Source organism: Sarcophilus harrisii, chromosome 5 (assembly GCF_902635505.1).
Source record: "Sarcophilus harrisii chromosome 5, mSarHar1.11, whole genome shotgun sequence".
NCBI lineage: Eukaryota > Metazoa > Chordata > Mammalia > Dasyuromorphia > Dasyuridae > Sarcophilus > Sarcophilus harrisii.
This window is the reverse complement of record NC_045430.1, coordinates 6,909,892-6,923,960: the sequence shown is the minus strand read 5'-3', so window position 1 is coordinate 6,923,960 and position 14,069 is coordinate 6,909,892. Positions and strand designations below refer to the sequence as shown.

Genomic DNA, 14,069 nt, shown 5'->3' with positions numbered 1-14,069 from the left:
CCGGCCAGGCTCACTGGGGGGCCGGGAGGGGGGCAGGCCCACCTTCAGGTGGCCAATCCATCTTTGAGGGCCACAGAGGCCGGCTGAGTGATGGCGCCCGCAGGGGCTTGCCGGGGTCCCTGGGCCCCTGAGCGCCGCCGAGGCCCCGCTCTCCCCGCCCCCTCCTCCCAGCTGGCCTCAGCCCTGGCCGATTAGATCAGCACGGCAAGCCGGCCTCATCCCGGGAACATTCCAATCATTCCCCCATCAGCACCGGAGTGCAGCCGAGCCAGGCCGAGGGAGGGCCCGGGGGAGGGCCGGCCACCGGGGAACTTTCCTCCCTCTCGGCCCTCCTGCCCGCCCTGTCCCGGCCTCACACGCCGGCTGGAGAGTCCTCTGGCCGCCCGCAGGAAGGTGGGCTCCCGGCTCGGGCCGCAGTGGGCAAGACTGGACAGAGGTGAGAGGGAGAAATGGCCCCATGGAAGGGGCCGGGGCTGGGGCCAGGGCTGGGCCACGCTCTTCCCCGGGGCCTCCGCATTCGCTGTCAGGCCCACAGCTTCCAGTACCTCTGGAAACCCCTGGATTTGGGCCTAAGGACACCTCGCGGGGCCAGGAAGGAAGGCGGGGAGCCTGAAACAGCCTGAGGCCTCTGGACTTTGAGAACCTACAACCTTTCCTCCCCAGCAGCTGGGGCCACTCTTTCTGTCAGGCCTGGGGGAGGGGGTCTCTATGCATCTCTGGCTGTTTTTCTTTGGGTGTCTGGCCCTGCTTCCCTTGGCTGGAAGTCGGAGTGGGTTCCTTCTCTGCTCCCAGACTCAGTTTCTTAGAATGAGAGGATTGGACAAGTTGCCCCCTTGAAGGAGAGGATAAGAGCCTGCTTGTGCAGGCTGGAGAAGCTTTTTGGAGGAGGGGGAGTGAGGGGCGAGGGCTGAGCTGGGGAAGGGCCGGTGATGGCGTTGCTGAGACTCGGGCTGCTCCAGGGAGGGCAGGTGAGAAGTGAGGGAGAGACGTCTGGCTTGAGCCCGAGACTGGGAACGGGTCAGGGGAAGGGGTGCTGGAAGGACTGGGCGCCCTCTGCAGTGTGGGGGAGACGGAGAGGGCAGACTCAGGGGGAATGTCTGCCATTCTGGTTTCTAAAGAGACTGGAGACTCCTTCTTGGAGCTGGGCAGGAGGTGCTGTTTTCTTTCAAGGCCTTTAGAATGTCACAGTGAGAACAGCAGCGGTTGGACGCAAGGAACCGTAGTTCAAATATTGCCTCTGCTCCTTAGCTGTGGGACCTGCCTCGCTCTGCCTCAGTCTCCCCATCTGTAAGATGGGGGAGTTGGAAGAGAGGGCCTCTGAAATCTTTCCCACCCCATGTGTGATGCTCTGTCCCTCTCCTTTTTCTGGGGTGCTGGGTCCCCAGACCTGGAGCCCTGCATGCTGGGGGTCCATCGCCCTCTGGGTCTCTTAATAGCTTCTCAGCCTCGTTTACAGATGAGGAACGAGAGGCCCAGGTGGGTACGTGACCTAGCCACGGTCTCATTGCTAGTAAATGTCTGAGCGTCGTCCAAACCCTGACTTGGAGCGCTACAACTTGCCGGGCGTTTGCTGGGGACGTAAGTCCCTGCTTGTGCCAAGCCTAGGCCGGGCTCTGGGAAGGATACGAGACCTCAGCCCCGCCCTCATAGGACTGCCAGCCTAGAAGGGGTCAAGGTATCCCCACGGGGGAGAGGGTCTTTCGAGGGGAAAGCAGGGGCTGCACGGCACACGTGCCCATCCTTCACCCAGGGACGGCTGAAAATGGAGTCTCCAGACTCCCCCTCCTGGGCTCCTGCCTCCCATCAACTTTTTGCTCTGGGGGACCAAGCAAGGCCTGGGGAAGGGGGAGGGATCTGGGCTGGTGGGTGCTCTTGGTCTGAGGTGGAGAGAAGAGAAGGAGGGATCCGGGGAGCTTCCAAGCGAGCCGGGTCCGCCTGGGCTGGAGATGGATTAAGCAGCCGATTAAATTCTCAGCCTTTCCCTAGTCCCGGTCATGGGGCTTGGATTTTCCCTTCGCTCCCGGGCTGGACCCCCAGCGTGGAGGAGCAGCCGAGCCAGAGCCGAGAGGGCGGAGTTGGGCACCAGGGACCGCGTATGCATGGCCATGGTCACTGGTGCAGGCGCACACACGGACACACACAATGTAAACATGCTCTCATCCATGTTCTTACTTTCACACACGTGCACTCCTGCTCACACTCATGCTCACACGCATGTGAACATGCAGTGTTATACATGCACACTCACACATACACAACTCGTGTACACCCTTACATGTAAACCTGCACTCTTACACATATGCACTTTATCGTGCACTCGTGTACATGTACTCTCACACACAAACTCACAACTTACATGTTCACACACATGTGAACATGCAAAGCTGTGCATGCACTCACACTCATACACAATTCATTACACACTCACAGGCAAACATACACCCTTCCACTTGTACACACTCTCTCGCCACATATCCTCGCACTCATACATACTCATGCACTCATACATACATGTAAACTTACACACGTGTGCTCACACACCTACTTGTGTGCACCCTTGCACATGTACACGCTCTCTCACACCACACGTACGTGCACTCACACGCACACGCCGTCCGTCATCTCCCACCCAGGCGACGGCGGTCCCCCGTACGACGCGCCCGGCCGTGTCTCTTTGTCTCTGTCTCTCCCGCACGGCGCAGTCACACATGTGCCAGCTGGGAGGGGGGCAGGACCCCGTGTCTCTCACTCGGTTTCACACCTCTCCCCACCCGCGTCTTCTCCCCCACCGGGGGCATGGAGGGGGCCTGGAGAACAAAGAAGGGATGGAGGGGCGGCATCTCCGGAGTGGGCCCTCCCCCACCCTGGGGGGCTGAGCAGATACAGAATTTTCAATGAGCCCTGGGAGGCCTTGGAGCCAGGCAGGCAGCGAGGGAGGGAGGGAAGGAGGAGAATGAAATGTTTCCAAAGGAGGAGATTTGTAAGTCAATGAGCCCCGAGCCCGCCGAAGTAGAAAGGCTGAGTGTGGGCGCCCCAGCTCCAGCCTCTCCGGGAGTTTGTGCCCGGACAGCCGGTGCCCACATGCGTGCGGGGTCCTGTGTCCCTGTAGGTCCTCGAGCCTATGGGTCAGACCGCCACCGCATGACCGGCTCCGGGCTGGAGAGCCGGGAAAGGAGGGACGGAGCCTCCTAGACAGCTGAGGTGCCTCCCCGGGCTCCATTAGCAGGGTTATAAATAGTGTGTCCCCAGTGGTGCAGCGGGCGTGTGAGGGCTTGTAAGAGCCGATCTCGGGGGGCGGCTGCTCAGGGAGGGGGCTCCCGTCTCCTGAGGGAGCCTGTAACACCCTTCGCCTTAAATAGCCCCCAAAGCTCTCCAGAAGGCAGAGGCGTCCGAGCGTCTGTGGGTGGCCCAGGCTTGGGCGGGGGTGGAAATCCTCAGTGTGCTTCCATAGGGCCTTTGGGGCTTCCCATAGCTGTGTCGAGGATCCGAGTGCTAGGAGTGCGGGTCTCCACGGGCGTGTCCCTGCTTTGTGTCTACTGCAGCCTCTCATGGGGGTTTCTGGCTGTGTCTGATCACAACAAGAAGCACCCGGGCCTGGATCTTGCCTCAGCCATTGTTGTTGAGCAGTTTTGGTCCCATCTGGCTCTTCGGGCCTTCATTTGGGGCTTTCTGGGCACAGATACCGCCCTTTCCTGCTCTGGAGCATTTTACAGAAGAGGAAACTGAGGGAAATGGGGCAAATTGCCTCGCCCAGGTCCCAGAGCGTCTGAGGCCTCAGTCACTGGTCCACCATCTCTGATCCAGCCTCAGTTTCCCGTTCTGGGAATTGGGATTGTCCCTCCCTGGCAGACCTCTGAGGCTGGAATGAAACAAGAGTGATCATTGTGTACAGCATGTGTGTCTGCATTCACGTGTGGCAGAGGCAGCCAAGTGGTGCCACGGTGGAGAGGATCTTGGACCCACAGTCAGGAAGTTTGTTGTTTCGGTCGTTTTTCACGCATGTCTGACTCTCTGTGAGCCCATTTGGGGTTTTCTTGGCAGAGACGCTGGAATGGTTTCCCATTTCCTTCTCTGGCTCATTTTGCAGATGAGGAAACCGAGGCAAATGGATGTGACTTGTTTAGGGTCTCACAGATAGTGAGTATCCGGGGCCAGAGAAAGATGGGTCTTCCCAACTCCAGAGTTAGCACTCTAACCACTAGGCTGCTCTGGAGTCACAAAGATCTGAATCCAAATATGGCATCAGACACTTGCTCACTGTATGATATAAATCATCCCTGCTTCAGTTTTCTCATCTGTAGAATGGGAATAGTGCAAACACCTGCCTCTCAGGGGTGTTAATTGAGATGCTGTTTGTAAAGTGTCATCGTGTAGATGCTAAATTTTCTTGTGTGTGCTTGTGTAGGGGCGTGTGGCCGTCTGTGGGGGTATGTGTGTTGGTGTATGGACGTGGTCGGGTGCAGCCGCGTGCCACTGCTTTTCTCTCTGGGGTAGGCCAGCCCAGGCAATCCGAGTGGTCTGAGGAACGCAGGGTTCTGAGCTCTCGGGGCGTCCGGTCCGACACATGCCACGTCCCATGTCTTGCCCCGTTCCACCCCCTTGCCCCATGAACAGAAGGAAAAATGCATCGGTTTATCATCTCTGTTCCACTGAGACTCGGGGCGTCCTGGGAAGGTTGGATGGGGAGAGGGGGAAGGGGTGCTTGTAACAAATACTCAGATGTGAGTCGCTCCCAGCAGACCCAGGGGCGGGGGGCTAGGAAGTCCGGAGACTCGTCTTTCCAGGCTAGCTTATTTCTCCCTCTGGGTCTGCTTCTCCTTATAAAAAAGGCAGCCTCCCTCCTGAATCCCCCTCCTGGTAGATCCAGGATTAGCGGTGGTTGTCCGTTAGCACAGACCATGTGGGGACTTCCAACAAGGAAAAATAGACCCAGGAGCTGGGATCCTGTCTTCCCAGAGTGGCCCAGACTCTGTCTCGTCTCTCCGGTGCCGGGCAAGGAGGGCTTTGTCCTCTGAGAGTGCTCACCAGCTTTTGGCAGGGGGTGAGGGCACGCGGTGACTTCCGGGGTTAAGGGAAGCAGCAGCCCCGGCCACAGGGAGCTACCAGTCCAAAGAGTCCCGACTCAGAAGGGGAGCAATGAGGCCTTTGATGCCTTGAGATGACACTGACTACCCCCCTCCCCATCTTCCTCCTTATCTCCACAGGGTCCCGAGGAGCAGGATGGTGTCCTGGGTGTGGGTGCTGACCTTGACGAGTTCCCTGTGGCACGTGGGCGACAACTCAAGGTCCCGAAAACTAGAAACCTTCCGCAGTAAAACGGAGTTGAACCACCTGGTGGTTGATGACGTGTCGGGGACTGTGTACGTGGGGTCCGTAAATGCCCTCTACCAGCTCACCCCTGACCTCCAGCTGGTCCACGCGGTGGAAACGGGGCCCGCGCTGGACAACAAAAAATGCACGCCCCCCATCGAGCCGAGCCAGTGCCAGGAGGCCGTGGACACGGACAACGTCAACAAGCTGCTCCTGCTGGACCGGCCGGGCGGGCGGCTGGTGGAGTGCGGCAGCCTCTTCAAGGGCATCTGCGCCCTGAGGGAGCTGGGCAACATCTCCCATCGCATCTTCTACGAGGACAGGGGAAAAGTCCTTTGTGGCCAGCAACGACGAGCGGGTGTCCACGGTGGGGCTTGTGACCAGCGTGGGCAAGGGCGACGACGACAGCGGGCCCGCCGAGCGCGTGCTCTTCGTGGGCAAAGGCAACGGGCCCCACGACAACGGGATCATCATCAGCACGCGGCTGCTGGACCGCAAGGATGGCAAGGAGGCCTTCGAGGCTTACACGGACCACACGGCCTTCAAGGCAGGCTACCTGTCGGCCAACACGCAGCAGTTTGTGGCCGTGTTCGAGGACGGGGACTACGTCTTCTTCATCTTCAACCAGCAGGACAAGCAGCCGGCCAAGAACCGCACCCTCGTGGCGCGGATGTGCAAGAACGACCCCTTCTACTACTCCTACTTCGAGATGGACCTGGAGTGCCACAGCGGCTCGGGGGAAGTGTACGGCGTCTGCCATGCCGCCTTTGTGGCCACTCTGGAGGCCTCACCCGGCGCCGGCCGCGTGCTCTTCGCGGTCTTCAGCAAGGACAGCAAGGGCGGCAGCGGCAGCCCCCGCTCCGCCCTGTGCCTCTTCCCCCTGGGGGACATCCACCAGAAGATGGAGGAGAACAGGAACAAATGCTACACGGGGGCCCAGGGCAGCAGCTCCCAGACCTTCTACAAGCCCTTCCATGGGGAAGTCCAGTGTGTGAGCCACGGGCCGGTGAGTCTGCCTGAGGGGGTGAGGGGGGTGGGGAAGACTTCGTGCCATCCTCCAGGCCCGGTGGGGCCTCCTCCCAGGCAAGGGCAGCCACCCCCTGGGTTTCCATGTGGGCCACGAGACACAGGTTTGGTCAAGAGACCTTAAGGGAAAATGAGCCCCCTCAGTAAGCCCAGCTATGGGTGGCACAGGATGGCATGGGAGGGGGCAGGGGAGGAGACGTGGCAGGGCTTATCAAGTTGGATTACGGTGACAGGAGCTGGTTCGGGTGGTGGGCAGAGGTGGGCTGGGCAAGAACAGATGGGATCTCACCCTCCTCCATCTGCAGGCCAGCCTGAGTTTCCGCTGTGGCTCTGAGCACCTGCCGTACCCCCTCGGGAGCCGGGACGGGCTGGTGAGCACCGCTACCCTGCAGAGGGACGGCATGAATCTGACGGCGGTGACGGTGACGACCGAAAATGGGCACACGGTGGTCTTACTGGGGACATCGGACGGCCGCATACTCAAGGTGAGCCCGGGGGCCTTCCCCGTCCTGTCCCCCAATCGCCGCCCTCCTCAGGGAGGGATATTCAACTCTGAGCTGAAAGGGGGGGGTGGTGCCCTTACTATAACGTGATCTAGTAGGAGGCTAGAGGCCCGAGTCTTCCCTGCCTGGGCCCTGGGGGAAGAGGCCCTGCTGGGTCCCTCCTGCAGATAGCGGCTCACGCCTCCTTGCAGACTTCTCTGAGGGCTCGGCCACAAATGGTGGCCTCCTTCCGTGGACAGTTCCTGCAGCCTTTGGCCTTCCTCCCTCTGCTCAGGTGTTCCTGACTGCTGACGGGACGTCCACGGAGTACGGTTCGATCCCTGTGGAGCTTAACAAGCGCATCGAGAGAGACCTGCTGCTGTCCGCCAATGGGACCAGTCTCTACGTTATGACCCAGGACAAGGTACCAGGCTCAAGGGGCGTGGCAGCTAAGCCAGGCTCGACCCCCCCTCCCACAGCTCAGGCTGCAAGGAAGGGGAAATTGGGCCTGGGAGCCATTTCTCTTTTAGCACCAAACCCCATCCTTGTCCCTCCGATGTGCACGGCCTTGTGCTCTGCTGGTCAGGGTGAGGGACAGAGGGGTGCCTCAGACCCTGCACTGAGTGAGAGGGAGGCACAGAAGCAGGCCTGAGGCTGAGCAGAGAAAGAGGGCGACAGGGTGAGCCCCAGACCCTCTCTCAGGGAGCTCCCAGACTGGGGGAGAGCAGGCCCAGGAGCCTCCTGGGGCGAGCTGGGTGAGCAGGGGAGGGAAACCCCAGCTCCTATTCTAAGGGAGCTTCCACACTGCAGGGAGAGCAGGCCCAGAAGCCACTCAGTCCTTCCTCAGTCCCCGTTCTGGGAGCTCTCAGGGCTTGGAACTGCCCGGGAACCCTCCGACCCTCCCTCTGGCTCTGGCTCTCCCTCCCAGCCGCCCCCCGCACCGTGCCTGGAGCACAGCGGGCACCTGATAAGGGGCTGGGGCTCAGAGTGTCTCTGCCTCCCTCCCTCCTACGTTGCTTTCTTCCCCTTATCTTCTGTTCTTCTTTCTCTCTGGGGCTCTCTTTGTTTCTTTTCTCCTTCCCTTCTCTCCTCCCTCGCCTCCCCTGCCCTCTGCTCCCTCGCCCTCACCCTCCCTGGAGATAGCGGGTAGCTGGGAATCTGGGTCAGCTCACCTCTCGGGGGCCTTTGTGGGGGTGGGGCGGACACCAGCCGGATTCATTGGGGGAATCAGGGTTTACCTGGAAAATGGCCAGGATCCCCAGTGCCAGGGGGATGGGGGGGGGGTGCTAATGATATTCAAATCACATGCTGGTGAGCGGCACCCGCCTCGCCCTTTCTGGGAGCAGGGGCGGCCACAGCAGACACAGCCGGGGGGTTTCTGGGGAGCCGCTTGGGGTTGGGGTGCCCCAGCTCCCAGGGGCTGCCTCAGAGGGCCCCCTCCCTCCGGGAGGGATGGGCAGCAGCCCACGGGGAGGGAGAGGGACAGGAGCCAGACTTGCTGACCCAGTTTTGGCTTTGCCTTCACTTTTTGAAAGCCTCGGCTCCCTCCTAGGACACGGAGGCCCGAACTGGCAGCTGGGGTGGGGCTGGAGGGTGGGTGGCCGGCTGGGCCTTTAGGATGCACCAGCTGACTCACTCTCCTCTCCAAACTCCTCCCGTTTGCCCGCCTGGCCCTGTGCCCGGCTCCCACTGTGGGGAGACCTGGACCCTGCCCTCCCAGTAGATGAGACAGGCTAACTAAGCAGCCAACATCCAAGGAGACTGGCACACGGAGCCAGGAAAAGGAGGGAGGACACTATCAGATAAAGCTGGAAAGGGGGCTGGGGCCCTCTGGTAGAGGGCCTTGAATGCCAGACTGAGGGAGCTTAAAAGGATTCTGACTAGAAGTAACTGACTGATTTACAGATGGGGAAGCGTGGACAGGAGAGAGGAGACCTTCCCTCTTCTGGATGTTCCCTCTCTAAAGGGGTGTGCCCACTGGCCCCAGTGACAGCGGAGGCAGTGAAGCCCTTTAGGAGGCGATCACTGTGTCCAGAAAAGAGCCATCACGGTCCAGATGAGGCTCTAGGAGGAAGGGAAGGATCAGAACTCAGGACCTAGACTTGGCCAACATGAGGTCCAGCTTCCTGATCCCTGAGTCCCTCGACTTAGGGGTTCTAGAAAGGGAAGTGTGGTGTGGAAAGGCAGGTCTAGAATCTGTGTCTAGTTTAGAACCAGACTCCACATGGCAGCCAGCTGTGGCCAGGGGCATTCGAGCTGTAACCTAGGAGCTGGAAGACCCAGGGTACTGTGGGAAGAGGGTCTAGAGCCAGGGTGCTGTAGGGAGAAGGTCTAGATCCAGAGTACTATGGGGGATCTAGATCTAAGGTACTATGGGGGAGAAGGTCTAGAGCCAGAGTGCTGTGGGGGGAAGGTCCAGAGCCAAGGTACTGTGAGGGGAAGAGTCTAGAGCTAGAGTACTGTAAAGAGAGGGTCTAGGGTCAGGTCCATGTGGGGAGAAGGTCCTAGAGCTAAGGTACTGTGGCGAGAGGATCTAGAGCCAGGGTACTGGGGGAGGGAGGAAGATCTAGAGCCAAGCTGCCATGGGGAAGATCTGGATCCAAGGAGCTGTAGGGACAACACCTTTCCCCTCTCAGGTAATTTACAGTGGAGATCTTGAAGCTTCTTGGTTTCCGTCCCAGTCCTTCCCAGACGAGGTCTCCCCTTACCAGGTCGCCCCCTCGCTCTTTCCTAGGTTTTCCGGCTTCCTGTTCAGGAGTGCCTCCTTTACCAGACCTGTGATCAGTGCCAGGAATCTCGGGACCCCTACTGCGGCTGGTGTGTGCTTGAGGACCGGTAAGTGGCCGTATTGGGGCCTGCAGGAGGCAGGGGAAGGGCCCAGGAAGGCAGTCGCAGCCACGGCTTGAAGGCCAGGGACTGATTTGTGCGTGAGAGGTGGTCCTGAGGGGCCCCCAATCTACATGAGGTGCCTATCTGTCCTTTAGGGGACTGTGCTCTTTCCCAGAGGTAAATGTAGCCCTCACCTCAGCTGTGGGGGAAGCGGTGATCTGGGCTTGCCTCAGGAAAGTCCCTCTTCCTAGTCTGGAGGTCAGATCTTTCTGAGGGAATTCTGGGACTAAGGGGAGACACAGCCTTGCTTTCCGGGATCCCTGGTTTAAGGAGAGGAGCCATAGTTTGGTCTTGCCTTGGAGGCCCTAATACCCCACTTCTCCACCAGCTGCACCAGGAAGATCGACTGCCTGAGGGCCAAGGAGGAGAATCACTGGCTCTGGAGTCGGGGGAACTCTTGTGTGGCCGTTACCAGCGCCCAGCCCCAGAACATGAGCCGTCGGGCTCAGGGTGAGGTAGGAGGGCCTGGGACGAGAGGACTCGGGAGGAGAGTCGGGGAAGGTGGGCAGGAGCCATCAGAGCGGGCTTCTGGGAAACGGGGGCACCTAAGCAGCGTGAGACAAAGGCTTATTGGGGAGCGCTTCTCTCCTGGCCTGTCTCCTGTTCACTTGCCCTTCAAACCCAGGAAATGGTACAGGCTGGTATTGGTATGGAGTGTGTGTGTGTGTGTGTGTGTGTGTGTGTGTGTGTGTGTGTGTGTTCCCTGAGTATAAGCTCACCTCCCTCACTTCCCTCACCTCTCTCACCTCCCTCACTTCCCTCCTCTCCCTCACTTCCCTCATTTCTCTCACTTCTCTCATCTCCCTCACCTCCCTCACCTCCCTCACCTCCCTCACCTCCCTCACCTCTCTCATCTCCCTCACCTCCCTCACTTCCCTCCTCTCCCTCACTTCCCTCATTTCTCTCACTTCTCTCATCTCCCTCACCTCCCTCACCTCCCTCACCTCCCTCACCTCCCTCACCTCCCTCACCTCCCTCACCCCCTCACCCCTCTCTCCACCTCCCCTCACCCCTCCCTCCACTTCCCTTTTACCTCCCTCCCCCTCACCCCCCTCTCCCACTTCCCTCACTTCTCTCACTTCCCTCACCTCCCTCACCACCTTCACCACCTTGGGTGTCTGTCCTGTGTCTCCAGGTGCGTTTGACAGTCAGCCCGCTCCCAGCTCTGACAATAAACGACAGCCTTCAGTGTCGCTTCGGAGACTCGCCGGCTCACCCTGCCCGTGTAGAAGGAGACACCATCATCTGTGACTCCCCCAGCAGCATTCCCAAAACGCCTCCGGGCCAAGGTCAGGCGCTCACCTTTTCCCAGAGGGAGGTTTCCGAGGACAGCCTCATTAAGCCAAGAGATGGCCTGTAGGGGTCACTGATAGGACCAGTAGTGATTGAGTGACTGTGAGAAAAAAGGAGGAGGGGGAGAAAAGGAGAAGCTGACAGGAGGGAGATAGAAGGGCAGGGAACAGTGTTTCTAAGGGGGGAGGGAGGCTGAGGGCCTCCCCTCCCAGGGTCACCTGCTGGCCTTCCATCCCCAGGGAGACTGAAATGAGGCCGTTCCGAGAAAGCCAGACAGCCAGGCCACACCTGTGCCCTGAATTCTGTAGGTCCTCGGTTAGGGCTAGGGGAGGGAGAGGCTGGGGCTGCTGGAGGCCGGGACCCACGAGGAGGGGCCAGGCCCGGACACCCGGCGAGATCTCATCCCATAGAAGGAAAGGCCCCCGGGGTTCCGAGGGGAATTTCAGCGGGGCCCCTTGGGGGCCAAAACATGATTCTCTGGGCTTTAGGCCCCACCGGGGCGGGATCTGATAATTGTCTTTGAAGCAACAGATGGAGGCAGCCAGAAAACTGGGAGTGGGGGGGGGGGAACCTTTTGTGAGAGGGCCAGCATAGAGAAATCAGGGCCTGGAGAAATGGAGGCTGGCAAAAGCCTCTGATACAGGGGGGAGCTCTAGATTTGGCAGAAAAGCCCTGGATTTGAATTCTGTCTCTGGCACTCAGCTGTTAGAACATACCTCTGAAGGTTGCTTCATCTGTAAAATGGGTACACAAATACGCACATTATAGAATTTATAGGATTCTTTCTGATGAAAAAAAATTAGGTTAATCTTTAAACCTTCCTGGCAGAAGTCAGCCTCTGCCGGGACCAAAAATACAAATATAGTCTCCCACCTTCAAGGCTCCCCATTCTACTGGGGAAGGACATATGTGCATATATGCGTACATGTATACATATATAATACATACATATATACATGTATACATTTAAGAAAAGACCGGGTGATTGGAACTTAAAAATCACGGCTTGGCCCTTAACCAAAGCCTCTCACTCAGTTTCCCCATCTATGAAATCAGCCAAAGGACCCAGCACTATCTGCCCCCCACCCTTGTTGGGAGGAAAGCCCTTTGTGAACACCTTAAACCTTCCTGGCTCCCGTGGGTCGCTCGCCCACTCTCTGCAAGAACTGGCCTGATTCACAGAGAGGCTGCTGGGCAGGAGGCTAGAGAAAGCTCCAACAAGAGGATGCTCTTTATTTCCAGGGTTGCTATAAGCTTCTTCCTCTCCCACCCCCTTCTAGGGGACTACGAGCAAGCAGGTCACACCTGAATTTCTCCCCCCCATCTCCCCCACGCCTTTGTCTGGTCTCTCCAGTCCCCCCCTCCCCAAACCTTTCTCCTGCCCCTCCATGTTGTTGGTCTCTCTTCACCCCCACCCCCACCTTTATTCTAGCTTCCTTATCCCTTTCTTTTGCACCCCCCAGTACCTTTGTCTGGTCTCTCTGTACCCACAATCACATCTTTATCCTCTCCTCTCCTTCCATACCTTTGTCCATCCCTACTTCTTTATCCTTTTTCCTGCCCCCCCTCCAGGCTTTTCTCCTGGCCCCTCACCCATCCCCACTCCTTTATCCTTTCTCCTGCCCCCCCTTCACCTATCCCTAGACTGCCCCGTCCCCCCAACGCTTGCCTCTTAGAATTGCTGGTTCTCCTCAAAGCTCTGCCCTTGTCAATTCATTGAGGAAAGCTCTCTAGTAGTGCCACGTTCCCCCCACAATTCTTTGGTGAATCTGTGAATATGTTGTTTGCCGGAAGCTCGCTGAGGGCCGGGGTCTCTTAGTCTTTTGATCCTCAGACCTGGCACATCCCGGCTGCTGCCTAATAACTACTGCTTGCTTGGGTGGGCAGAAGGGAGCCAGTCCAGTGTAGCCTCCCTCATTTTGCAGATGGGGAAACAGGACTAGAAGCAGGAGCGGCTGGTGCATGGGTGGGGGCTCCGCTCGTCATCCAGCCTTTATTCCCTTCTCCGCAGACCACGTCGAGGTCCAGATCATGCTCACCTTCCTGCGGACCCCCGTGTTCCTGACCTCTCATATGTACCCATTCTATGACTGTAAGGAGGCCATGAGTCTGGCAGAGAATATTCCGTAAGTATCTAGAACCCAGTTCCAGGGCTCCCTTTCCCCTCCCCCAGCCCTGGCTGGGCATCTGGGGGAGGGGGAGTTTCTCGGGGAGGGGGCTCTAGCTGGGCTCCCAAGGGGGCTCCCTCATCTGCCTGCTGCCCACCCCGTAGGTGCATCTCTTGTGCCAGCAATCGCTGGAACTGCCAGTGGGACCTGAAGTACCACGAGTGCAGAGAGTCTTCCCCCAACCCTGAGGAGGGCATCATCAAATCCCACATGGTAAGGGCGGGGCCGGGCTGGATGGTTGGGGGGGACAGGGCTGCAGGTGAGGAGGATCCCTGGAACGGGGCCGCTGAGGTTCAAGCCCACGGCCTGCCACAGACACTCTGGGCCCCTTCTGAATGAAGGAGATCATGCCCCAAAGCCTCATGTGTAAGAGGCCCCGTCCACAGAAGGAAGTGTACGAGCATAGGGCAGGCCATGGCCAAAGGCTGACAGGAAGCGATTCTGACCGGAATTATGGGAGCAGTGGCCAGGTCTTGCTTAGGGGGAGGGTCCAAAGTGGGGAAACCATGGGCATCCACCCTCAACTCCCCGCTGCTCCCTGATTGCCTCCTGTGTGTTTTTGAAATCCCTTTCCATCTTAGCAGCTGCGAGGCAGGGGTGGGCACCTCTCGGAAAAGCAAAAATCCTTGGTAATCTGCCCAGAGCCCTGGGCTGGACCCCGGAGAATCTTTGATCTCACCTGCCTGGGCTTTGGGTTCCCCCTCTAGGAAATGAAGAATTAGCTTAGGTGACCTTGGAAGTCCCTCCCAGTTCTAAGCCGGTGACTCTCTGACTCCCCCAAATTCATCCAAAGTAGATTTGTGTCCCTCCCCCCTGGGACAAGACAGCAGGAGGTTTCCCAGAGGCCTGGGGTCCTGCAGCAGGAGACCCCTGCTCACTGGGGCTGCTGACTCTGTCTACA

The 14,069-nt window shown here is 58.8% G+C and overlaps 1 protein-coding gene across 1 annotated transcript in view; it reads left to right on the top strand.

Moving 5' to 3' along the window:
- PLXNB2 (plexin B2) overlaps positions 1 to 14,069 on the top strand; it is a 54,646-nt gene that overhangs the window by 19,149 nt on the left and 21,428 nt on the right. Inside the window, 9 exon segments of the mRNA XM_012550395.3 lie at positions 5,205 to 5,630; positions 5,632 to 6,316; positions 6,642 to 6,821; positions 7,114 to 7,242; positions 9,553 to 9,653; positions 10,036 to 10,162; positions 10,843 to 10,996; positions 13,012 to 13,126; positions 13,273 to 13,381. Of these exon segments, the coding sequence (XP_012405849.2) occupies positions 5,205 to 5,630; positions 5,632 to 6,316; positions 6,642 to 6,821; positions 7,114 to 7,242; positions 9,553 to 9,653; positions 10,036 to 10,162; positions 10,843 to 10,996; positions 13,012 to 13,126; positions 13,273 to 13,381 (2,026 nt within the window).